The sequence below is a fragment of the Heterocephalus glaber genome, unplaced genomic scaffold (assembly GCF_053883595.1).
Source record: "Heterocephalus glaber isolate CG9 unplaced genomic scaffold, H.glaber_assembly_v1.0 deba00001472, whole genome shotgun sequence".
NCBI classification, from domain to species: Eukaryota; Metazoa; Chordata; class Mammalia; order Rodentia; family Bathyergidae; genus Heterocephalus; species Heterocephalus glaber.
This window is the reverse complement of record NW_028258315.1, coordinates 58,431,611-58,457,867: the sequence shown is the minus strand read 5'-3', so window position 1 is coordinate 58,457,867 and position 26,257 is coordinate 58,431,611. Positions and strand designations below refer to the sequence as shown.

The window sequence follows — 26,257 nt, the reverse complement described above, 5'->3', positions numbered from 1 at the left end:
TTTGTATCTTGTTAAACTGTAGCTTGAAGTTAAAGAGCATATTTATTAACCATTTCATGGCACTTATAAAAAGGAGAAAACACACACACACACACACACACACACACACACACATACGGGAAGACCCTGTTAAAACACAGGAGTAAGACATCCATTTACAAGCAAAACAGAGAGGTCAGAGAGGAAATAAAACTTTTCAAAATCTTGCCTTGGACTTCAAGCTTCCAGAACTGTGAGGGAAAGAACTTTCTATTGTTTAAACCATCCAGTCTGTGGCATTTTTTTTTCCAGTACCAGAGATTGAACTCACGACCTTTTGTTTGCAAGGCAGGCGTGGCGCCACTGAGCTAAATCCCTAGCCCCCATGGCACTCTTTTATGGAAGCTGTTATGGTTTATATCTAGATGTTCCCCCAAAGCCTTATATGCTTATAGGTGGGGTTCTGGGGAGATGATTGGATTACAGGGTATTATAGCTGACTTGGTTTTAGGAGGTAGGTCACTAGGAGTGTGGCCTGGTTCTGTCTCTTCCCTGGTCCTCCCTTGATTTCTTTCTCTGCTTCCTGCTGCCACCCATGAACAATTCTCTGCCATGCCCCTCTGCCATGCCTCTATGTCATGGAGCCACCAGACTGTGGACTAAAACCTCTCCAAACAGTGAACCAAAATAAATCTTTACTTTAGTATGTTGTGAGTGTTGGGTATTGTGTCTCAGCAACAAGAAAGTAACTAAGACAGATTTTGGTGCAAGAGAAGTGAAGTCATTGCTGTGGTGCCACCTGACCATGTGGTTCAGAAGCCTTTGGAATTGGCTTATGGTAGTAGTTTGGAAAATTTTGGAAATGCCTGCTGGAGAAGCAGCTCTAGAATGCTGTCAGCCTAGCTTGGTGGGAGATGCTGGTCAAAGCTCAGAAGACCAAAATACTGACACTAATTCAGCCAATAAAGACCAGGCTCAAGAGGTTTCTGTTGAGAAGAACTCAGCTAGCAGCTGGGTCCAAAGTATGTTATTGTCTGGGAAAAATTTTGTCTGCATTTTACTCATGTCCAGAGACTTCACAGGAGACTCAGTTTAAGGGAGGTGGACTAATTAACCTGGTGTGGGAAATTTCAAGGCAGCCAAACATTCAGGTTGTGGTTTCGGAACTATTGAGGGCTTTTAGCCAGCTCTACCTTGAGAATCAAGAGTAGACAGCCTAGACAAATGATGTAAAAATTTTTGATTACACATGAATTTTAGCATTATTTGGGAGGAGGAAGGAAGGGATAAGGGATGAAAAAGAAATTGGGATGTGTTACATCATGTACCAACTCCACACAAGGAATGTAAACATTATGTACTATACACGCACTAATAAATTTTTTTAAAAAGAAACAAAAGTTTTGAGTTTGGCCTGAAAGGAAGCTATAGTAAAGTTCAGGCCTGTAAAATGGAGCAAAGGAGAGCTTGGTTGCTAAAAAGACTAGTGTTACAAAGAAGTTAAGTACTTTACAACAGGACAATAGGAAGGATGCCTTGAGTAATCTGAAAGACCCCACCTTTTGCAGGCTCAGAATCCAAAAAAGTAAAGACTTTGCTTTGAGAACAAAGCCAAAGGCACCGAGCTCCATAATGGAGCTTCCTAGGGAATATATTCCTCAGGATTTAGTTTACAATGCTCAGCCATCCAGCTACTTGGATGTCTCTTCACCCACTGGCAAGATACAAAAGGGCTCAGCTGTTGCTCCAACTGGCAGCAGAACTTGGTGTCATCCAGGTGGTGCTGGTTTTAGGTGCATGCAGAATGAAAGAGTTGTCGGGTCTGGGAGACTTCCATCCATGTTTCAGAAAACTCCCTGGGAGGCCAGGCAGTGTGCCCCTGAGAAGGCAGCATGTGAAGATATTAGGGAGAAGCTGAAAGTGCAGTTGAGACTCTAGAATATTAGAAAAGCCAGGAACATGGAACATCTGAGAAAAGTTCCAAACAGTGAGAAAAGTCATCCCAAGAGAGACCATCAGGACTACAACCATAGGCAATGCCATAGAGGCAAGGCCAACCAAGCCCTTTAAAGTTCACATCTCACTGCAGATTGCCCCAGGTGCTGGACGGAACTATAGGATTTAATATTTGCCCTGCTGGCAAATACTTGTTTGCCATTTAATATTTGTTTCCATTCCTTTCTATCCTCCCTTTTATACCTTTTGGAATGGAAATGTCTATCTTATGCCATAATAAGTTGGAAGTGTTTAACTTTCTTTTTCATTTTTATGGGGGCTCACAGCTAAGAGTTTGCCTTAAATCTCAGAAAAGACTTTGGACTTTTCAGAAATTCTGAAACTGCTGGGAAGTGGGATTTTGGGAGGTGATTGGTTTACTTAGACATGATACTCATCTGTGGATTAGTCCACTGATGAGTTTATAGATAAATGTGATGTTGGAAGGTGGAGCCTAGTGGGAGGAGGTGAATCATTGGGGTATGTGGCCTGGAAGGGTATGTTTCCCTTCTTCCTCCCTTTGTCTCTCTCTGCTTCCTGGTGCCATCAGGAGCTCTTTGTCCTCTGTGATGCCCTTCTGCCATGCTGCCATGCCTTGGAGCCAGCCAACTATGGACTGAAACCTCTACAAACTGTGAGCCAAAATAAACCTTTCCTTCTTAAAGTTATTGGTTTCAGGTATTGTGTCTCAGCAATGAGAATGTATCTAAGACCACAGCCCTGGAAAGCTGATACATGGACCTTGTGGTCTCTATTTGAAAAGCAGAAACTCAATTGTGGTGGCACCAAATACCAGCAAAGAATTATGGGAGGGCTTTATGTAAGACGTTTGTTTCCAAAGTGCCCAGTCCCTGGGTCAGAAGTTGAACATACATTCACCCATTATTTGAGGCCAAAAGAGAAAACAACAATTAAGAAGTTATATGGGCCAAGATCTTTCTTAGATCCTGGATATTCAGTAGTGAATAAGGCAATGGTGCCTCTCCTCTTATCTTGGTAATGAATACTGGTAATGGGTAAAGTCACCAATCAGGAGAGTTTATAAGAAGGTGTAAAGGGCCAGGGATTTAGCTCAGTGGTTTTACTGCCTGCTGCACAAGAGCAAGGACCCAAGTTCGATCCCTGGTACCCCCCCAAAAAAATAAAGTTGAGGTATAAGAAGGTGTGAACAGCCTAATAAGAAAAGATTAAGTTAACTAACTTAATCTGGGTGTTTAAGAAGGCTTGTCCAAGAAACTCCAAGGAAAGAAAGGATTAAGCTGGAGAATGAGGTGAGTATGTGTGAAAGTGGGGAGGTATGACAGGATCTGAAAAGCATCCTACTGTGACTACACCACAGAGGACAAGAAGGAAAGGAGTAGAAATAGAAGATAGTGAGGTAGAAAAGATAAGTAGCTTAATACTTTTTGTGGAGGAAGAGACCAACACTAGAGCTGAGACTGAATTGCCCAACACATTTGGCTATGACTGTTGGTTATTCTAGACTCTATTAACCATTCCCTGACATTCAAGATGAATAGCAAAGAAATGTCCAAACACATCACAGGCAATTTTTTAGAATTTATGGATAAGACTTCTACTCTTGATGTTTTCCCCATATTTCCTAGGGAACTAGCCAGGATGATCTGAAAGAAAACTTAAAGACTAGGATCCTCAAAATCTAGGATCCTGGTTCTACCCTTCTCAGTTCAACTTTAAATTCTTTTCCCCAGAATTAATCTTGCCCATAGAGAAGAATAGATCTTAAAAGAGATTAGGAGTAATTATAGGAATTCCAGACAACTTTGCTTAGAGAGATAAGACAGAGAGGGAAGAGAGATGGATAAAGAGAAGACTATTTTAAAAGGTTTTTCTGTCTGCAAATATTGAGTTGTAATTTCTTCATTCATAATTACCAAGGTCTTATGTTCTGTTTCTTTTAGAGAAAGAGCTATGTGCCACTCTGCCCCTAAGCACCATTTCATGACTAAACTGTCTCACTGTTTGCATTTCTATTTCTCCTCTAGTATCATTATTCTTCCCAAAACTTCCCACAACCCTGCCCCATCAACCTAGGTTTGGTAGCTGTACAATACTATGGAGATTGTGTGTTAATTCACAGTGCAAGATTTACTGGGGTAAAAAAAAAAAAAAGAGTTGTGCTATTCTGAATAGGGTTTCTAGAGTTGGAATAATTGTGAGCATATTTCACATGACTGTAAAGAATGCATACTCAGCAGTGTGGGGAGTATTCTTGACTACCAAATCCATCAAGTGTTGCATATGACCAGAAAATGTAAGCTCTGTTGAGTGTTCAGGGAAGCAACCAGGGGTGGGGGGTGGGGCGAGCACAAATCTGAACAATCCCAGATCACAAGTGGCTCAGACTAGATGTACAAGGCTGAATAATTCCTACAAACTTGGAATGAAGTTAAGGCAAAGTTTCCAAGCCTTCAACATGTAAGAAAAGAGGGGCGGGGGGGGGAGGAAAAAGAAAATTCAAGAAATACAATCTGTTCCTCAAATCAACAAGATATTAGCTTGCCCTCTACCAGTTCAAAAATTTATTACCAGATAAAATAACATCTAAACAGGAAGATACATCTGCTTCTGGCAAAAATTTATTATTTGGTCCTAAGTAAAATTTTTAGGATGGTCATTTAAATCTTTCTCTAAAGAGAGATGAATACTCACTCCAGAGAGGTTAGTGGAATCTGTAAATGGATTTGAACATAACACTATGAAGTCATAGGTCCAATTCAGCTCTTAACAAGTATATTGCAGGACCTACCACTTCAGGATAACAGAAATTTAAAACAGCAGGCAGATCAATCTTTGCTTGCTGTTATGAATGTCTGTTATCAGGAATTAATCCAACTAAAACTCAAAGAAAATCTCATAGGAATAGACTGCATTCAGAAGTATTTTGTTATTAGGTTTATTAGAATGTCTTTGACTTACTTCTGGAAACTAAGGTGGTGCAAAATTTGAGTGCAGGGTGGATAAATCAAAGTACAACTTGTTCTTAATTACTATTCCTAGGCCAAACCCTTGGTTGTTACTACACTAAAAAGTCAGAATATTATCTATGCAAATAAACAAGAAATATTTATATTTAGTGGGCAAGGGACAAGTTGAACAGATAATTAATTTGTGCTTTAACTCCACATTATCAGTTCCAATTTTCCAAACATGTACTTTCTATTTTCAGACACCAAAAGAAACATATACTAACTATAGGAGACTGACTGGGATAGGCTTAATCAATTAGGGAAATCTCACACCTGTTTAATGCTTGTGTCTTTCTTATTACCAGAGCTGAGATCCTACATTGAGGTCTCAGAGCTTAGAAAGGCTTATCAAGCTGTTCTTACAATCTTCTCTTATCTCACCAGGAAGGCACTTTCACCAGTGATTATGTTGAATGGCTTTAAAAAAAAAAAAAAGGAAATTGGAAGTAAAGCTTCATCTGGGACCATGGGCTCCTCCTTTCCTTTTTGCATAAAAACCTGGTATTCTTTCTCTCCTATTTCAGCTTTCTATTTAGTCACTGTATTTTTTGTATCCTCACTCCCTTCTTTGAAATGCCTCTAGAATCCCCAAGTCCTCCAAGAAGCCTTCTTCCATGTCCTTGAAAATTCTGTGATCAGTGCTATGGTTTGGATCTTGAATGTTTCCAAAAACCCTATACATTAAATGTTGGACTGCTAGTCCATGGTGCTACTGGGAGGTAGGAGAACTCCAAGGAGGTGAGGTCTAGTGGAAGAGGTGTGCCCTTGAAGGGAATATTAAATACAAGGTATGATTAAGAATATGGTGAATATTTTTTAAAATTATGACAGTAAAAGATATATAGTCATTAATCCTCCTCGTAATACCCCTACCCCACTTCAAATACACTTACCCCATAATTCTTATCACTTTCTGAAGCAGTTCTGAAAGTCCTCTTTTATGAGCAATGTTAGTTGCATTGCTATGGCTACCTTGAGGTCCTGAATCAATTAAAAACATTTACTTTACATTGTCATTTTTGTAGAGGAGATAAAAGCCACATATACCAAATCTTGTGAATAAGGTGGATGAAGTGCCCTCCCCCATAATGTTTTTATGAGCTTGCCTTTCTTTTGGATGGGACTCATTTTTTTAAATTAAGTTTATTGGTACATTTTAGGTATACAATATGATGACATTCATCATTGGGAATTTGTACCTTTACATGATATATCTTGGTTCTTATTTTTTCCCCATTCCCCTGCCCTCCCTTCAACCCCTCCACCTCTCCCTATTTACAAAGACTTTGTTTCTTTTTTTTCCTTTTGTCATCTTATTCCTTTTCCTTCTCTCCTTTCCCCTAACCTTCCCACTTTCCCTTCTCCTTTGGACCTTTTCTTCCTATTTCAAATTATTCTACATTTTGATCCTTCTTTTCACTTTCAATTTCTCACATCAGAGAACTATTTGGTATTTACACATGCGTGTCCTATTTATTTCATTTAAGAGCATGGCCTCAATGTGCAAGAATGAGGCACTCATATTTTCGTTCACACCCTGTAAAGACATGAAAAAGGACTTTGGAACTGCTTCAGAATTGCAAGAATGATGCAATAAGTGTGTTTGAAGCAAGAAGAAGTATTTTCAGGGGGATTAATGGTGATGTGTCTTGATGTAATAAATGTTTAAAATTTAAAACTTCATTGTACATTTTGATTACACATTGTACATCAGTATCTTCATCACTTTCTGTCTCTGGCTGCCATGAGGTGAGCACCTCTGTCCCTTGATGATGTTCTGCCTCACCACAGGCCCCAAAACAATGGAGCTATGCAACCATGGACTGAGATTTTTGAAACCATGAGCCATAATAGCTCTTTCCTCTTTGTAAGGTGATTATTTTAGGTACTTTGTCACAACAAAGGAAAGCCAACCAATACGCATGGCAATTTGTTCCTTCTGCCTGTGAATGCTTTCTTGTAGGACTTTTACCTCATCTTTTAATACTCAGTACTGAAATTTGAAGTTTGAGCTCATCAAACCAACCAGAGATCTTTCTCCCTGTGTTTTGCTGTCATTTCACTATCTTGGTTGAGTCATGACAGTTCTTTAGGTAGATGTGTATTTTCCTCCATAACTGCACTGTTGAGAGTATAGGGAGAACAGGCTCATACTATGCCTTTAATGCTTGACAAGGAAAAAATAAGATGCTCCCCAAAAAAGGGATTGTTCAATTACTAAATATCCATATGATAGATGATTATACAGCCTTTGATATCATGTGTTCCAAGATTTAGTAATATGAAAAGATGCTTATCTTTTATATCATAGAAAAACATATAAAATCACATATATATATAATTTTTCTATTCTATATGCATACAGGTACATTTTTATAATCATATATGTTTATACATATACAGAGAGGAAAAAGGCTAGAAATAGTACAACAAAATCTCACCTGTGTTTTTGAGTCATAGACTTATATGCCATTTTTATTAATACATATTTTTTTTCTCCCAATTCTCCATGGTGAGTGTATATTACTGTTAAGATCAAAAGAAAAAAGGCCATGTTTAAATGAATAGCAGTTAGGAACCATCTTACAAGGTGGGGGACACACTTAAGCCAGTTAGAATGAAAGTAAAATCAAGCATTATTAATGAGTGTGTGGTATTCTAAGAAGAAGAGTTCATAGCAGCCTTCATAGTTTTTTCAATAGCCCCGGAAATATTCAAACTAATTTGCCTTTAATAGATAGAAGGTAATGTATTTTAAATTGAAGAGTATTGAGATCACAAAGATGTGGGATTAAGCATAACCTTTTCACTAACATTTCTCTAGGATGTTTATCCCCCCAGTACCCTGTCCCTTGAATACTTTACAGAAAAAGATTAGATTACTTATGGGCATCAGAACAAGTCTTGGGTTTGGGTGATGTGGTCAATCTTTTGTGAGAAGTTCCTTTTAAACACATTTCCCCTTGGTCCTCACTTTGAGGACTGAATCAATCATGATAATGAGAGGGCTAGCCCAGTAAGCTAGTGGCCTCTTTAGCTAACAGTTGAGTGGTTAGTCTTGGGCCTTAGAGCCTGACAGCTGGTGTGAAATTTTAGTTTCATTAAATATTGATGATGAGCTGAGTCCTAATTTCCCTATGTGAAAAATGGAGATATGAATGCCTACTTAATAAACTTATGAGGATTCCCTAAAATAATAACAGTTAGGTGTGTAGCCCAACATCTGGCACACAAGAAGCTCAATATATGGAATCTACCTTTATTTCCACCCACTCATTTGGTTTATTATTAATTTTAATTTTATTATTTAAATTTTAAATTTTATTTTCATTATTAATTTTAATTTTACATGGTTTACTTCTGCAGCTTGTTTCTTCTTGTTTCTATGGAGTTGGTATCACAAACTTTTTGGAGTTGTCCTTCCTTTAGGCTTTCTGAGATGTCCATATGGCTGTCCCTTGGTATCCAGAGAATTGGTTCCAGAACTCCTAGTAAATATCAAAATCTGAAGGCGCTCAAGTCCCTTATATAAAATGGTGTAGCATTTGCATGTAACCTATCTATCTACACCCTTATATTCACTAAATTTCTTAAACCTAATAAATGAAAATTATTTAAATATTTGGAATATTACTTTGTTTAGGAAATAATGACAAGAAAATGGTATATGTTCAGTACAGAAAAAATTGTTTTTTCAATTTTAATCTTCCCTAATCCAAAGATCTGACCAAAACTTTTTGAGCATGGGATCAGTTCTCAAAAGTGTCACAAACACTGACATCATGCTGAATCAGATTTTGGTGTTTTGAATTCTGAATAGGGACGCTCACTCAGTAAAGTCTATGAAAAAAAAAATCCTAAAACATGAACAAACTCTGAATCTCAGAGTCTTCTACTTTGAGCTTTTCAGATAAAGGATACTCAACCTGTATTTTCTAACCAAGGTTTGTTGAAGGCACAGATGCTGAGTCAGCAGACATGGAAGCCCAACTGTATTGTTCTCAGGTCTGGTTGTTAAATTATTCCCTGTACTGAAGCCTTACAGGTGAGCAGTACCTTCCTCTTCTCCATTCTTGCTGTCTCAAATTCAACTTGTGTTTTTGGGCTACATGTTCTATACTCCTGATCCAGATTTAGCTTATAGATTTTTATATATTTGAAAAACTACAAGTTTTACTCATATAGAACTGAGAATTGCCAACTGAATGATTTTGTTTACTCTGAAGCCAAGTATCCACTCGTTACTAATGTAGGGCCAATAGTACTTATTTCTTGGGTGACTTAGAGGATTCAATGTAAATATTCTATCTGAAGTTCCTAGCATAGAGCTGCATACACAGTGTTTCTCCCTTTTCATAAGCCTTTACTGTAAAAAATGTAGTTCTGCCTGCTGTGATATGGTCTTCTCTTTCTAGTGAGATGTACAGATATGCAGTTATGCAAAGCAAAAAATATGAGAAAAGGAAAAAATGGAAACAAAGTCTTTGTAAATAGGGAGGGGTGGAGGGGTTAAAGGGAGGGCAGGGGAGTGGGAAAAAATAAGAACCAAGATATATCATGTAAAGGTACAAATTCCCAATGATGAATGTCATCATACTGTATACCTAAAATGTACCAATAAATTTAAAGAATAAAAAAATGCCACCTTAAGTAAAGATATCCCCATTTTAGGAATTCTTGATCATTCTGTCAGGGTCCAGGCTGAGATTCACTCTTAGTCTGATGTTATAGAAATGAAAGGCTAAGGTGGAAAGGGGTGAGATGGCATGATCCAATCCAGTTTATGTATAGACATACATTCATGAATATCACTGGTTTTGCTTTATTTGAAGTAGTACATAACTGAAAAAATTGGGGATGTTGAGAGGACAATTGCATTTATTTAGAAAAATATCTATGTTATTTTAATATCTTATGGCATCCAAATAGATTTTGGGGAAAAAGTCAGAATTTTCTAAATACCATTACACATTCACAAATTTGGTGATTATGCAAGAGCTCTTTGTTTCTAGCTGCTCTGGGTGATTTCTTAATGCCAGATATCACCCTTAGAACTTTCAATTGTATATCAACTTCACATTTTCTCTTTTAAATGTTGGAATTTTTTGTAGTTTTATGTAAGACTTCATGGTTGCTTCCTAAGCTAAGAATGAATTTGGAATTTTCTCAAAAAAATTAAAAAATTTTAATGTTTTATGAGTGTGTAACAGGGAGGACAGTTTGTGGCAGCTGAAGATTAGAATTAAAATTTAACCTGAGGGCCGGGGATTTAGCTCAGTGGTTCCAATGTATGCCTCTGAGTTCCATCCCTGGTACCAAAAAAAAGAAAAAAAAAGCCTGATATGAATATAGTTTTGAATTTATCTCACAGATCATTAGCATACCATGCTTCTTAAAATAAAAATTTAAGACAAAGAAAGCCTTTGGTGCTGTTTCCCATTAACAATACTTTGTTCACTTGGTCAGTCTTTTCCTATGTGCCCAGGGACTTCTAGCATCTGCCCTTCAGTAGATGTTCCTCCTTTCACTTTAGAAGGGGTTGGTCAGAGGGAGGGAAAACTGGAAGTGAAGGGACTCCATCATGTTCTCCCTCTTACAGAGCTATAGTATCAGGCGATTGCTTATTCTTGTGGGTCTTAGTTTTCTTACCTGTAGATTAGAAAAAATAGCATCCATTTTACCAGACTATTTTTAGGGTTAAATTAAATCCTCAATTGCTCGGGACCTACACTACAGAAGAGTACTCTGAGATACATAATGGTAGAAAACTATATACTTTTATTAGCACTTGAGGAGTTTTACAATAAAAGAAACCCATTTAGTTCTGTTAACCTGTGCTGGAATATGCTGAGGCTTCAAGGATTAAAAATCATTAGATCCCTCACCACTTCCTTATTCACACATGTACCTTAAATCTCCAACTTAAATTACTGAGAGGAGCTGGTAACAGTGAGGGTGCATGGGTCGGAGAGTCAGAGGACAGACAGATTAATCATGTCCCCACCAAATTAGATCAAGTCCTTCAAAGGTTTTAGTCAAAAATCATTCAAGAGCTCCAGATGGTTATTCTAAACCTTTGCTTTAAAGAAACATTTTCTACCAGCTAATCTCTTTTGAATTTAAAAAATGAAAAAAAGTCTATTTGCAAACAGGGTGAGAATGAAAGGACTGAGGTGAAGAAAACATTATCAGTTGTACTTAGAATGCATCAAAAGTAGTTAAATTCTCCTTTATAGTGAACAGAAAGGCAGAAAATATGGTTTTACCAGCAAAGTGTTATGTTTTTTCCCTTCCAATAGTAAAAATAATGAAACAATAATAATAATAAAATAACAATAATAAAATAATGAAAACAAAATGCTTTGGAAAAAGAATACAGAGTTAGAAAACAAATACTAAATAAAAGGTTGACTATGGTGTCCGTAGCTAATGAATGAATAGAAACCAAGTGAGAGAGCATATGGACTTTGGTACTGTTTACAGAAAAATGGAGATGATTTCCTTTGCCAGTCACAGCCAAGTTAGAAGCACTGATAATCACACATTGTATTTCTTTTTATATTAATGGTATCAGTTTGATTTGTCATTAATTAAATGGGCAAATTAGGGAATGACTTTTAAGAAACTGCTTTAAAGATAGGCTTATACTATCAGGTTAGATATACACTATATCTCAAGGGAAGCAGGAAGCAAAAGGGAAAATGTGAAATTAGAATGTGATCTATAATAGCCACTTCACTAGCAAAGGTGATATAACCTCCATTAACAAGCAGGGACTAGTTTGATGCCTAATTTCACTGACTGTCTTACCAAATTAAATTAAGTGCAAATAAGGAAATATTTGGCTAGGGAAAGAAGTGTTCTGCCATCTTCCTTCCTATGAAGTGAAAACCAACCCATTAACATGGACTGGGAAAAATAAACTTCAGTACTTTTTTAAAGTAAAAGAAAATTCCCCAAACTGGCTTAACACAAGCATTCAGATATTCTTGTGCTTGTTATATATTCAGAATGGGGAAATAATTGAATTAATTTCTTTCTTTTATCTACCAATATTTAAGTGCCCATTCTGTGCTAGCTCCAAATCATCACTGTATGGGATAAATGATGTCTCTTCTCTGCAGCTGCAAGCTGTCATGGGTCATGGTTTGCAGATTTAGTTGAGAAGTTCTTGCATGGTTCATGTGTGAAGTTAAGAATTCCCTCATAGGAAACGCATCATGATTGCATCTAAAGCATATCTAATTCTGTTTCCCACGTGTATTGTACTTGGAAGCACCAACGATGTATACACTTTCCTGGTCCTCTGGTCTGGCCTCCTGCTACTTATTCTGAGTAAACAGGAACTTGAAGATATGGTGCAATTTTGATACAGGGGCAACAGAGTTTGCTCAGAGCTGTAGAAGAGACAACTCTAGAAGGCTGCTGGCCTTGGAGCAATCAATAGAGTGCAGGGTTCTAAATAGGCAGAATTTGACCTGGGCCAGTTATAAGCTCTCCGTGGCATCAACAAATGAAGGCTGTGGCAAAGGATGCTTCTAGCTCAGATACTCACTTGCAGCTTGTAACAGCATCTGAAATTCTCTCCCAAACCCCTTAGAAATGGGAAGGAAAGTGGTTATTTTTTAAGTGTTTCATAAAACAGGGAATTTGACAAAGAAATCTCTCAGCCTGATCACCTGGACTTTCTTTCTGCTCCCTTTTCCTTCATTCTGCTCATCTGGCACCTGTTTCCTCTTAGCCCCTTTTTACAGTCTCATCATTCCTGGTCTGATAGCATGTCCATGACAGCAGCTGCCATGTGGAACAGACTTTCTTTATTTCTCTGCCTTATCATTTCAAATTTTCAAATGAGTCTATTGTCCTCTACCTATATATTCAAGTCTCCTCCCTATACCCTTTGTGGAAATGATCTTATACCTAAACTTAGGTCCTTCTATTCTAAAATTCACATATCCATATCTTATATAATCTTGAAACTTTTAATTATGCCAGTTCTGTATATATAGTATTTGGATGAAAAATGCCAACCATACAGAAGTCATTCTGTTTTCTAGTAATAATTTACTTGGGTCACACTGATATATAGACTATTAAGAGTTTAAGCATATGGATAGCTGTTAAAAAAGAATGGTGTAATATACTTTGAAACACTCCATAACTGTTTTATACTTGAATGGAAAAATGTAGAAATTATTTAAAAAATCATGTCTCATCTCTTACAGAAAAGGAGTGATACTGTATCACCTAATACATCATATATGTAAGATCATGTTCAGTTATGGATGGGATAAAGTAATATATTTTTTTCCCTTATATGAACCCCCCATTAGGTTCTGGTCAGTAATATTTAAAATATAGAAATCCTGTTTGTTAAAATGCCTTAATTAAAATAGATACTTCTTCCATTAGAAATAGAATTCAAAACTTTTTAGGACCTAACTTTCAAAGACAACATACTTTGGCTGATTTATTGATTGCTGTTTTCATAGATGTGAAAAATATTACCACTGCAATTAGCAAGAACTATAAATGATACATTATTGCAAGTGTTCTAAAAAATCAGAACAAAACTAGTTTATTATAGTTCTGTCTTCTTTATACACCACATGTTGGTGGGTTAAACACAACAAAATTATCATCTTTTTTTAAAAGTGTCTACTAAAGATAAAAAGAATAAAGTAACAATTGACATGTAGTTTGTTACATTAAAAAATCTGATATACATATTTCTATTGCCTGTTAGCTTGTTCTAAGCCTCTTTAACTATTACAAAAAAAGAGGAAGAACTAAAGTCATTGTTGAAAGGCGAACATTCAATTCAGTTGATACAACATTACAGTACAGTCAACTAACATTCAACAAAGGTAACAAGTCTAGTCTTAGCTTCTTGAATTACAAGTCTGTAGACTAGATTGCTACAAAAGGTTCAATGCTGCTTCAAAAGTGTATGTTAGCTTTTTGGAGGACATAGTACTTTCTATTGATGGCTTCTGAAGAAGGGGTCATGCTACTGGTAAAAGCAGAGGGGAACCCCAACCTGTCATTAATCATTTTATTGAGCATTGTAGTTAGGACAGCATTATTGAATTTAGCACAACAACTAAAATAAAATAATAATATAATAATCATAATAATGATAAGAATAAAAACCAAACACTAACTGGAAGCCTAGAGTTGCTGCCAGCCGTGTCAAACCCTTGCGATACGCTATACTAAAAAAATCTGAAATATCCACCCATCCTCCGCACTCTGCCAAAAACTAGCAAAGTCAGAAATACAAAAGTCTCCAACTTGTTACTTTTGCAGAATAAAGCAAAAATGTCTTTGTGCTCCTTACTACCAGAAGCAAAATATTCACTGAGTTACCACATGTAATAGCTTCTGGATGTGTCAACCTGGGTTGGCTTGGTGTCTGCAGAACCATCTTTGTCTTTCTCACTGTCTCCTTCCCAGAGGTTAATGAGTGGTGGGTACAGCTCATTTAATGGGATTGAAGACGTTTTTTGCATATACTTTTTTAGTGAATGATGATAGTTTTTTCTCTTAAATCTTTTGGCAATGTACACAGCAATGGACGCAAGGCTAATGACTGCAAACATGGATCCCATTACTGCAGCAAGGGCTGTACTGGTTTCTTGATCAGAGATGTCCAGTGCGAAGGCAGCATTTTTGGTTGTGACATTTACACAAGACTTTTGAGTCTGCTGATGAATATTGGACACTATGAGACACACTTCATAATCTGTAGAAGGCTGTAGATGTGTTAGGTTGTATTCATGAACATCTACTGGGACCCTGGCTGTATATGTAATGTGGGTATTGTCAATCTTCATGGTAGCAGATGACCATTTTAAGTTTGATGTCATGACATTGGAATTAACTTTCCAGGACACTAAAATGGAATGAGATTCTGCCTGCTTGACATATATTTTCAGCACCTGGGTGCCATCCAGAAGAGTTCCATTAACTTTAATTGTTGCCACTCTAGTGTCTGCCCCTTGGACATTCTGGGCAACACATGTGTATCTTCCAGAGTCTTCAATCTGTATGTTAGATATTTCCAATGTACCTTCACTACTTAGTTTGTACTTATCTGAAAAGGTTTCCAGAGTTATTTTATTTCCAATGGGAGTGACCCAGTAAATTTCAGGTTCTGGCTCAGCCATGGCCCGACAGTCTAGTAAAACTGTTGTGCCAATATCCATATTTAAATGATTTGGGAATGTGTCATGAGATATCATTGGGAGGCACTGTTCGCTTGAATCCTGGATTAAAACTTCCTTCACCTGTTGCCCTCTGTATTCAGGGGGCATAGCACAGAACATGGATAAGGGCTCCATGAAGCGGATGTTTGTTTTGTTGGAGTTAATCCAGTGGATGACACAGTCACATCTGAGGGGATTGCTGTGGATACTGATCTCACGCAAATTGGGAAGGGATTCTACTGTCTTTTGGTAAACAGCATTCAAAGCATTGTTATTCAACATTAAACTTTCCAGGGCAGGAACACTTCGAAAAGCCAAGCGATGGATATAAGATAGTTTGGGGTTATTGGTGGCTTCTAACTTTGTGAGTTCAGGCAGGTTATCCAGGGCATAGCGGTCCACAGAAATGAGTTCTCCCATATTATTTATTCCCAGCTCTTTTAAACGAAGCATGTTTTTGAAATCTCCTTCTTGGATTTTGTGAATGGGGTTTTTGTTGAGGTCTAAGAATTTCAAGTTTGGAACTTTTTGCAGGGCAAGTTGAGGAACTTTGACTAGTTTGTTATCATAAAAAGACAGGCTCTCAAGGCTATCCAGGCCCACCAAAGCATTTCCAGGAATATCAGTGAGATACATTCCTGCCAAAACTAGGCTTCTCAAATTTGAGAGAGGTTTGAAGTTCATATCCAGAATTCCAATCACAGGGTTTTCCCCAATCATGAGAATTTCCAGGTTGGGTGTAGAATCAAACCAGCGACTATCAATAACTTTCAATTTGTTGGAATTCAGGTGAAGCCTTAAAAGATTTTTTAAGCCTGAAAAGGCATTAGCAGAAATAGTGCTAATCTGGTTGTGGTTGATGTAGAGTTCTTGAAGATTGCTGAGGTCCTGCAGACAGAAATCAGTCATCTCTGTAATCTGATTTTCCTCCAAATGCAGAGTAGTAAGCTGGGTCAAGTTTGCCAGTCCTACCTCCTTAATATTTGTAAAGTTGTTTTGGGAGAAATCTAGTTCGGTCAAGTTGAAAAGCTGCTGAAGTTCATCCACAGTCTTTGCAATGTTATTGCTCTGTAAGAGAAGCACTTGTGTGTCACTAGAAAGGTTGCTAGGAATTCTTGTTAAGCGGAGGTCATTACAATCAACAGTGGTGGCTTCTCTGTATGTGGACTGTGGAGTAAACCAGGGACGAATTTCACATACACAAAGTTGTGGACACTCATTATTCAATATGGAAGACTCGGTTAGTGAAGTCATTAGCAAGCTCAGCACCAATCGGCAAACTGCTACTACTACACTTATCCTAGCCATGCCGGCTTGCTGAACAAGCTCAACTTCTGACACTCGTGAGTTTTAACAAAATGTGAACACTACACAGTGAAAAGTAAGACAGTAAGCAGAAAATGTAAACAGTCAAGCAATGTCTTGGTTGAAATGTACAGAATTCCAGAGTCCAGAAGGATGGTTTTCTGGGCTTTTCAAGAAGCAGGAAACAATTTGAAGTCTTTTAACTGTGGTTCTTAATTCCAGGTATGTGTACAAGTCTTCATGTGAGTTACTTCAGCCAAATCAAAGTCCAGAGATGTGTCTGAAAATTAGATTAGGAAAGATGTTATGTTTATTCCATATCTTTTCTACATTGCTACTTTTCTTTTTACAAAAATGGTATAGTCACTCACAAATCTAATAAAAGAAGTATCCAAAATGCATTCAGAATAACCAAATAGGCTTCTAAATATTTTTTACAGTACTGAGCTACATCCCCATCTGTTCCCTCCCTTTCTTAAAGACAAGGTCTTGCTAAGTTGTTTTAGCCAAGGCTGGGTTTTAATTTGGATCCTCCTTTCTCTGCTTTCTAGAGTGCTAGGATTATGTGCATATATCACCATGCCTAGCTTAAATAAGGTTGTAAACTGTAGGACACTCATATCTTTCACTACGCTAAAACTAGTGTTCCTTCACTTTTACAATTTGGACAGCATGTACTAGGGGACAAAGTCATTGAACCCACATATATACATAGACAAATGTACACTCTTACTAGCAATACACAGAAAAGCTTGCAAATGTTATTTCTTTAAATACAAAGATGACTTTAAATACTACATATATTTATGATTCCAAAAAGTTTAAAAGTCATTCCTAGTAAAAGTAAATCACAATAGTTTATTAAAGGCTTAGTGTATTAATTATTTACATTTAATTAATACCTCATTTGTTTTCAGGAATTCTTCCTTTTCCAAATGGTACATTCTGTAAGTCATATTCAGCCAAAGCTTTTCTAGATCTATTTTTTGTAAAAGGTCAATTTAAATTAACACAATTATAAAAAAGACATGTTTTTCCTATATTCTAGTAGCTGCATCTAATCTTGACTGAATAAGTAAAAGGAATCTATTCTGTCATACCATCAGTCTTCATTAAAAACACAAATATATGTGATATAAATATATCTCACATACATTGTTTTATTAATCTCATTGGAATGTCACTGGCAACTTAACAGCTGTAAATCATGGATGTATCACATAATCTTTTGAAGCCATAATTTCTTCAATTTAGAAAATAAGGTTTGTCATAAAAGTGCCTCTTTTACAAAATTACTGAGAATTAAGGGAATCTGTGTAAAGCTCTTGGCATAGTGACTGACTGGAACATATTAAAAGCTCATAAAAGCTAATTATATTTGTTATTGTATCTCTCATCCATTGTATTTTAGCTAAGTAGTGGTTTTCCAAGGACAACTAAAGTAGGAAAGCTGAGGATATTTGATTTTTATTAACCATCATCTACTGGTTTTAATAAGATGCTTTGAGGTCAAATATGTATTGCTCACTGGCTTGTAAAGAACTGGTAGTTAATGTTTCTAGTTTTCTGAATACCAATCAGGTATAAAAAGCTGGGCACAGGGCCAGAGATTTAGCTCAGTTGCACCGCACCTCCCTTGCAAGCGCAAGGTCCTGAGTTCGATCCCCAGTACCAAAAAAAAATGCCAGGCATGGCAGTACACACCTGTAATCCCAGCACTCTGGGTGTCTGAGGTAGAAGGATGGCAAATTTGAGCCCAGCCTGGGCAACTTAGTGACTCACCACTAACTTGTCTCAAAATGAAAAATGAAAAGGGCTGGGGATGCAGCTCAGTGCAAAGGTATTGTGTTTAATCTCCAGGACCAAGAAAAAAAAGGCATAATATACCCAATGTAGTTGTTTTGTTTTTCCAAGATTGGGACAGTCACTTGCAAATTATTAAAAGTAGAGTTAATATGTTTCCTTAATTTTTTTCTTGTCATAATGCACTTCAGCTTTGAGTAATGAAGGAACTTTAGTGACTAGTATTTTCTAGAAAGATCCAATAAAACAGTGCATATAATGTTTTTAAAGTCCAATGTTCAACACAGAACAATATCTTACTTCATGTTATCTTTTAACTTTGCAAAATATAGTTACCTTGTGATTGACCAAAAAGTATAATACAAATAGCCAGTACTTAAAGTTATATAGTTATGTCATATTTTAGTGGAAATGAATATTTTACAGCTTTCTGTTGTTTAAAAAATATTCAAACCTTGTAACTGGCCTATGAGACAAAATCATCCAATCAAGACTCAGGCAAATATGAGATACAATGAATGTGTTGAATGATGCTGGAATCTTGCTAGTCTTTGTGGAGAAGAAATATTTGATCTTCCTCTCCTCCACTTCACCTCCAAATCTGGTTATTTTGCCATCTATTAGGTATTTGCAAAAGTTTCCAATATTATAAAACTACCTGACTCTGACTTTTATCAGAAATTGTATAAAATGAAAACGCACTTCAGAGAATAACAGTTTGCAAATATCATTAACTCTACAAATTTATTCCACTATGTTTCTGTTTGGACTAATCCTAAAGCAAGTGCAAAGGCCACAATAAACATTAAGAAAATTTCTGTCACAGGCTATTCTTTTGTCTTAATTCAAAATAGAAAACCAAAAGAATAAATCTACCTTTCATACTCTTTGAGATGGAATTTCAACTAATTTTTAGGTTTTGATCGAATTTACAAAAATGTCTCAGGAAGTCAAATATATATTTGAGTTGTATGAGAGACTCCCCAAACTGTCTATTACTATTGAAAAATAGCATTTGTGGGGCTTAGTTTGAATATTACCATGAGCAATGCTCCATTTTAGTTTAAATTATATGATTTTAGATAGTTGTATTGGAATATTTAAATATGTCTTCGACATATACACACCTCAACAAACAAGCAAGCAAACAAACAAATCAACTAACCAGTCACAGAAACAGTGTCAGATTATCATACAAAATATAGGAGAAAGACATTTTTTTCTCTCTCAAACCTGAATTTGACTCCTTTGGAAAAAGGAAATCAAATTTTGTAACACAAAAGGAGATGTTTAAGACACACAGATAAATGGAACAGAGAATCAGAAATAAATCTTTCCATATATTGATCTTTGTCAAAATGATCCTTGACAAGGATATCAAACTATACAATGGGGGAAAGGACAGTGTCTTCCACATAGAGTATTGGGAAAAGTATTTCCACATGAAAAGTAAAATGTTGGACCATTAGATTATAACATATGCTAACATGAACTCAAAATGTGTGAATGGCATAACCATCATAGAAAATAATATGGAGTTTTCTAAAAAAAAAAAAAAATTAAAGCAATCACCATATGATCCAGCAATCCCACCTCTAGGTATACATTCAAAATAATTCAAGGCAAGAATTCGAAGTAATATTTGCATACTTGTGTTTATTGTGACATTATTCACAATAACCAAGAGGTGAAAATAACTCAGATATTCACTGACAGATGAGTGGACAAAGAAAATGTGGTGTATATATAGTTGTCTCTTGGTATGTATGAGTTTCATATCTGCAGATTCAAACAACCTGTGATTGAAAATATTTAGAAAAAAATGTGTGTACTGAACAGGTATAGATGGTTCTTTTATTGTCACTATTTCCTTAACATTAACTAGTTAAATAGAATTTGCATCATTGAATTATTATAAGTAATTTAGAGATGATGCAAAGTACTCTGTACAGGAGGGTGTGAATAGATTATATGCAAACATTGCACCATTTTATATAAGGGACTTGAGCATCCATGTACCTTGGCATCAGGGGCAGGGTGGGGAAAGGACTTGCTTGATACCAATCCCAAAGACACAAAGGGATGAATGTACATACAATGGAATATTATGCAGCTTTAAGCAAGGAAGATATCCAGTTATATGCTACAGTATAGATGAAGCATGAAAACACTACTAAATAAGCTAGTCACAAAAGGATAAATACTGTTTAATTTTCTTCTTATAAAGTATCCAAAGGTGTCAATATCATAGAAAAAGAAGGTTGCTAAAAGTTGGGGGAGAGAGTTAGCCTCTAATGAGTACAGTTTCAGTTTTCAAAGATGAAAAATTTCTAGAGATCTGTTGCACAACAATGTGAATATACTTAACACAACTCAACTATATACTTAAACCTGGGAGATGTAAATTTAATGTTATGTATTTTTTACCAAAGTAAAAAAGAAAGTAAATCCATTGTAATTCAGGACAACTTTTATCCTATATGATTATCTTAAATTTTGCAACAAGTAAACAATTACTGGAATAGATTTTTAAAGTAAAATGGCTTTATTTTAGGGCTGACTGGCTAAATCTGTCAAATGTGAGAAAAAAAAGTCCTGCTAATTACCAAAGTGATGTTCCACAAACAAGTCTGACAGTTTTCGGAAATAGTCCCTTAAATAACCAACTATGGCTTTAAAGGTCCAGAATTGGCAGGGGACACATTTCAAAGGAGGCTCACAATTATACAATTACATTTGATAATTTTTTTTCCAATAAGACATGTTTGAGATACTCTCTTCTGAATATAAAATTCCAAAGGCACTGGAATGCATGGTCATTACTATAGTGACCTTGGCGCTGACTCATTTTCCCTATAAGACTCTTTTTGATAGAATGTTAGTTTAACAAAACAATATTTTGTATGGTTTCGTTTTGAGACAAGGTCTTGCAATGAAGTTCAGGCTGACCTTGAACTCACTGTGTAGCCCAGTCTGGCCTCAAACTCACAATGATCCTCCTGTCTCAGCCTCCCGAGTGCTGGGATTGCAGGTGTGTACCACCATACCTGGCTAAAACAACAAAATCTGGTAGAATTTAAGGCATTGTGTTGTTATGGAATTGAGAAAAAAGGAATAGGCACAAGAACCTGATGACTATGTGAATTCTTGCTATTGTTTGAAAAATTAGACAGCTCTGAGGTTGTAGAAAGAACTCTCTGGGAGGACCAAGTAATCTTAATTAAACTCTGACTTCTCCACTTATGGGCTCTGTTACCTTGTACAAACTACTTAAATTCTTCATGTCTTGCTTTTCATAGCTAATATTAAGGTTAATTATAATTGTTTAGCGACGAAAATTATAACTAAAGTAACCTATGTGAAATTGTTTAGCCTAGGACTTTGGAAAAAGTCTAGCCCATAATGGGCCCTCAAATACTTATACGAGTCTCTAGAACTTCATCAAGTTTGATGATCATTGGGAGATAGGGAATGTGCAAATTTGTTTAAGGCCCTTGGGTAAGGCGGGTATTTGGAAAGGTCATTATTATTATTTTTATTATATTTTCAACTAGTATTATTGGAATAATAGGGTCAGAAATCGAGAGATCAAATATTGCATCAGAGCCAAAATAAAGCCCTAGGTAGCCAAGGAAATCATAAAATATAGAGCTCAGCTGTGGATGTAGTTCATTAGTAGAGCACTTGCCTAACATGTATGAGGCCCTAGGCTCAATGAACACCACAAAAACCAACAAGACCCCACAAACTTCCAACGTAGACATTAGCATTATCTCATTGACAGTATAGTCATAGCAATGAAGAGCTAATTTTTTTAAAATCTCAAAATGAACAAAAATGCCTTTCAAGACATCTGCTTTTATATTCATTCTTTCATTGGTGAACAAATTCATACCATATAGCACATGTTCTGACAGATCATTTTTTTAAGATCTCTCATACTTTGTTATGGCTTGTTTTTAGATGTCACCCAAAGCCTTATGCAGATGAGGTGAGGCTTTCTTTTTGAGAGGTGGCTTAATGTAAAGTGTGTGATGCTGGGATTAAGGGCGTGTGATTACTAAATCACTAGGTGTGAGTGATTGGTTTGGCACCACCCTAGTCCTGGTAGTCTGATAAGATAAAAGGGCAGAAAGATGCTGTTAAGGTCTCTTGTTGCTTTTGCTGTCTTCCACTGGCCATGAATTGTTGCCCCTCTGCCACCCTGCCTTGGAGCCAGCCGATTATGGACTGAAACCTCTACAAACTGTGAGCTAAATAAACCTTTTCCCCTTTCATTTTGGGTGTTGGGTATTTTTGTCTCGGCAATGAGAGAAAAGTAAGACAGATTCCAAGTAAATCCAGGACTAACACAGGATTTAAATTGGCGTATTTTCATTTGGGAATGTCTTCAGTAATGGAGAAGTGAGATTTCTTCAGTTCACCTTTCCTTAGAATGCTAAGCTCTCCCTGTAACTGCTGACTCTGTGGGCTGAACTTGCAAAAGGCTCCCCCTGTGCCTGAGGGGCCATCCTGACGGCTGTAGGTGTAAGTACTGATTGTTAACACTTGGAAGAGCTTCATGTTTTTTTGAAACAGAATAATTTAAGATAGTTAAGAGGAGTGTGGCTCCTGGAGACACAGACTTGGTTTCAAATTTAGCTTTTTGACCTTGGACAAATTATTGAAACTTTAGCCATCTCGCGCCCCCCCCCCCCCCCCCCCCGCTTTTCTTAAAGCAGAGATCATAAATCCTGCTTTGCAAAAGTGGTGAGAATTAGAATGAGATATTAAACATAAAGCTTTTGGCATAGAGCCTGACACCTAGGAAATGCCCCAAAGATGTTAGCTATTATTATTTGCAGTTTTGTTGTCTCATTGAATGAGTCTTTTATGGGTGCTGAGGATAAAAGAAAGTAGTGAGGTAGTTGAAGTCAGAACAGGGTGCCTTTTGTGGTATAATCAACTACAAGTTCTGAACTTTAACTTAGATGGTAATTGCAGGTGGAGCCAGATAAAGAGATCAGAGCAGATTTTTATGGAGAGTATATTTTATTTCCCTTGGGAAGGAAAGAAGGCTTTGCAAATGCATCATGAATGCTGAATCTGCATAGAGTTTTTTTTTGCTTTTAGCTTAAGTGTACACTATTTCAATTTTTTTTTTATTGTGTGTTTGTAGTGTACCTAATGATTCAAATGGGAAGGGAAAGAAGAGACAGGAGAGGGAGGTAGAAGGGAAGGGAAAAAGGATGAAAAAAAGAATTGAAGGAAAAAATGGAAATAGAGCTTTTGTAAATGGGAAAGGGAACAAGAGTTGGAGAAAGCAGGGAGGGATGGGAGGGGAAGGAGACAAAAAAAGAATTAAAATACATAGACTATTCTAAAAAACATTAGTTTCTCAGACTTTCGTCTGGCCCCCGATCCTTTCTGACCCTTTAGATTTCTTTGATCATTTTCCAAAATTATGTTCCTGGGTCATACATTTCCAAAGCCAAACACCCTGATGTATATGTTAGTGATGGAAGATGAAGGGTCTGTATGGGAGGAGGAGTTATAATAGTCTCCATAATTCATTAAAACAAAATAAATGTATCCCTTTGCAGGGACATAATGGAGTTTGCTGAGGCTCTTTTGCATAAGGAACTGAGAACTCAGATTATTCATCAGCAAGCAGTACAACAGCTTGTCTGAGTGGGGCTGAGCAACAGAATGAGGATGTCTGCCAGGGAAGGGATTCTTAATTTTGGCTTCACCCTACACTTTTGGGTGACCTTGAACAAGTCACATAACTTTTCATCCTATTTATCCTATGGTTAGTATGTTGAAAGGAAAAGTAGTCATAGCTTCCTAGCCCAAAATTAGTAGTCATATCCACCCAGTCCCCTGTTGTCATGGAAAACTATACTTCCACATATTTTCAGAGAAGCAAGCCTTCCTTCTTTCTCCTTTCTTAGTGTTATTGAAATATTATATAAGGATGAAATTTGATTATTTCAAGGATCTTAAACTCTGTGCCCTCTAAGACCAAGCAGTTTAAAGCAGTTGAGTCTAACAAAGTAGGAAGCAGTGGTCACTTAAAAATCCAAAGGGCATCCAAAATGTATTTGCTGGGTAGGCCAAGCAAAATCCATCTGCTTTCCTTTTACAGCCTGTGGCCAGTTTGCAACCTCTGAATTATTTAAGTATAATAATTTGATCACTTATAATGCTGCACTAAAGAATTTGATAACTAGATAATTAGATATGACAAAAATATCTGCAAATATTCTATGTGAAAAAACTGTAATTATAAACCCAGTTTATTAAGCTGTGAGTCTTTGTTCTGAAGAAAACTTCATTAGTGCTTTTAAAAAAATATTACATTACAAAAACTCATTTTATTATCTTTCTTATGGAAAACCTACTTTTAAAGGCAGACAGAACCCTAAAGGCTTAGTAAATGATACAAATTGCCCCTGTTAATTGGCAGAAAAACAAAATATATTCTACATACCTTGATCCCCAATTCATTGTTTTCTAATTCTACTTGAAATTTCTGTGGTGGCTTTTATGGTTCTCAAAGAAAAATGATTGTTCTTTTGCTTGTTTTACTTCCTGTTATATATGTTATTATTTTTATTGTTTAATAGACATTCCAAAACTCTCTTTGTTTGCTTGGGTAGTATAAACATACTAGTGTGCAAAGAGAGATGAACACAAGCAATTTTTGATTCACCCTCACTTTCTTTCCTTTTTTAGGGCAGGGCAAATCTATCACACTGCAGGAGCAGCCTCAGCCAAAATCTCTGAGAAAAACCCAAAGATGCAGCTTGTCTCCAAGCTGAGCATAAAAGCCAAGGTCACAATTCATTCAGTTCCTAAGAGGAAGTGGGCATGGCCAGCACATTAGCCCTTTCCGAGGGGTTGGCTAGGCATGGTAAATAGGGCAAGGCTGAACTGGATAGACTGAAGAAATACCAAACAAAAATTTAAAAACAAAAGAAAAATGAAAAGCCAAAAAACCCAGTGCCAACTTGCACAAATCCAAATCCAAGTAGGTGGCTTGGCATGGTCAGGAGGGTGCTTGTGGAAAAGCCACGGGGAATAACATCAACTTTAGATTTTAACTGGGTTCCAACTAATGAAAGGCAAGCAGGCTAGCCTCCCAGTAAAATACGCAGAAACACAAAGCTGGAGAAGGTTTTAGAGATCACTAGGCATGTCTAAAACATCCCCTCATTTTATAGAATACATCTCACAAAGGTGAGATCATATATTTGGAAGTCAACCTTGAGTCTATTCCCAATCTCTAGACACACTATTTTTATAGAATCCCACACTTATTTATTTAGCACAAGGTTACTTTAAATTTATATCGTTTATCACTTGGGTAAGGTTGAAAACTCTTTCAAGGACATTAGCCTTTGTTGTTCTATTATTCAACCATTTATTATTAGTACAGAAAAACATCATTCTATTTAGGGATCACATAGTGGCTTATTTTCTTTGGTAACCTGCATCTTGACCTTTGTAAATTAGGGGTAGGGTATAATAGCTCAATCAACCATGCTGATGGCCAGCTTATTTCAATTAATTAATCAACAGCTAAACAATGTTCATTGATTTTTAAAATAAAACCATGGCAATGAACTGATCATAATGATTGATCTATTCTACATGAGCACAGTCAAATTTCAAGTTTAATTTGCAAAATGCATAAATTAAACTTCCTTTAATCTGGTGATAGATTGTGTGTTGCATAAAGTGTAAAAGTATAGAAACTCAAATTGAAGAAGCGTAAAGAGGATATGAAAAATGAGTAGGAGTTGAAAACAAGCATGTAAAAGAGGAGAGGTCTTATGAATAAAATAGTAATGGTAATGATAATAACATGAATGTAGCTAATTTTACTAAGACACAAATAGAAGACTTTCTGTGCACTAAGCACTATGCTGAATGACTTAAATGTGTATAATATGAAGTATTTGCTATGATTGGACATTGCTTGTTCCCCTAAAG

At 36.5% G+C, this 26,257-nt stretch overlaps 1 protein-coding gene across 2 annotated transcripts in view; it reads right to left on the bottom strand.

Annotated features, from left to right (window-relative positions):
• Positions 1-4,875: 4,875 nt before the first annotated feature.
• The window catches only part of Lrrn1 (leucine rich repeat neuronal 1), a 50,891-nt gene continuing 29,509 nt past the window's right edge, over positions 4,876-26,257 (bottom strand). For both annotated transcript variants that reach the window (XM_004854231.3, XM_087181350.1), the window contains exon 2: positions 4,876-16,757. In XM_004854231.3, the coding sequence (XP_004854288.1) occupies positions 14,330-16,480 (2,151 nt within the window). In that variant the 5' untranslated portion in view covers positions 16,481-16,757 and the 3' untranslated portion in view covers positions 4,876-14,329. The remainder of the gene's footprint in view (positions 16,758-26,257) is intronic.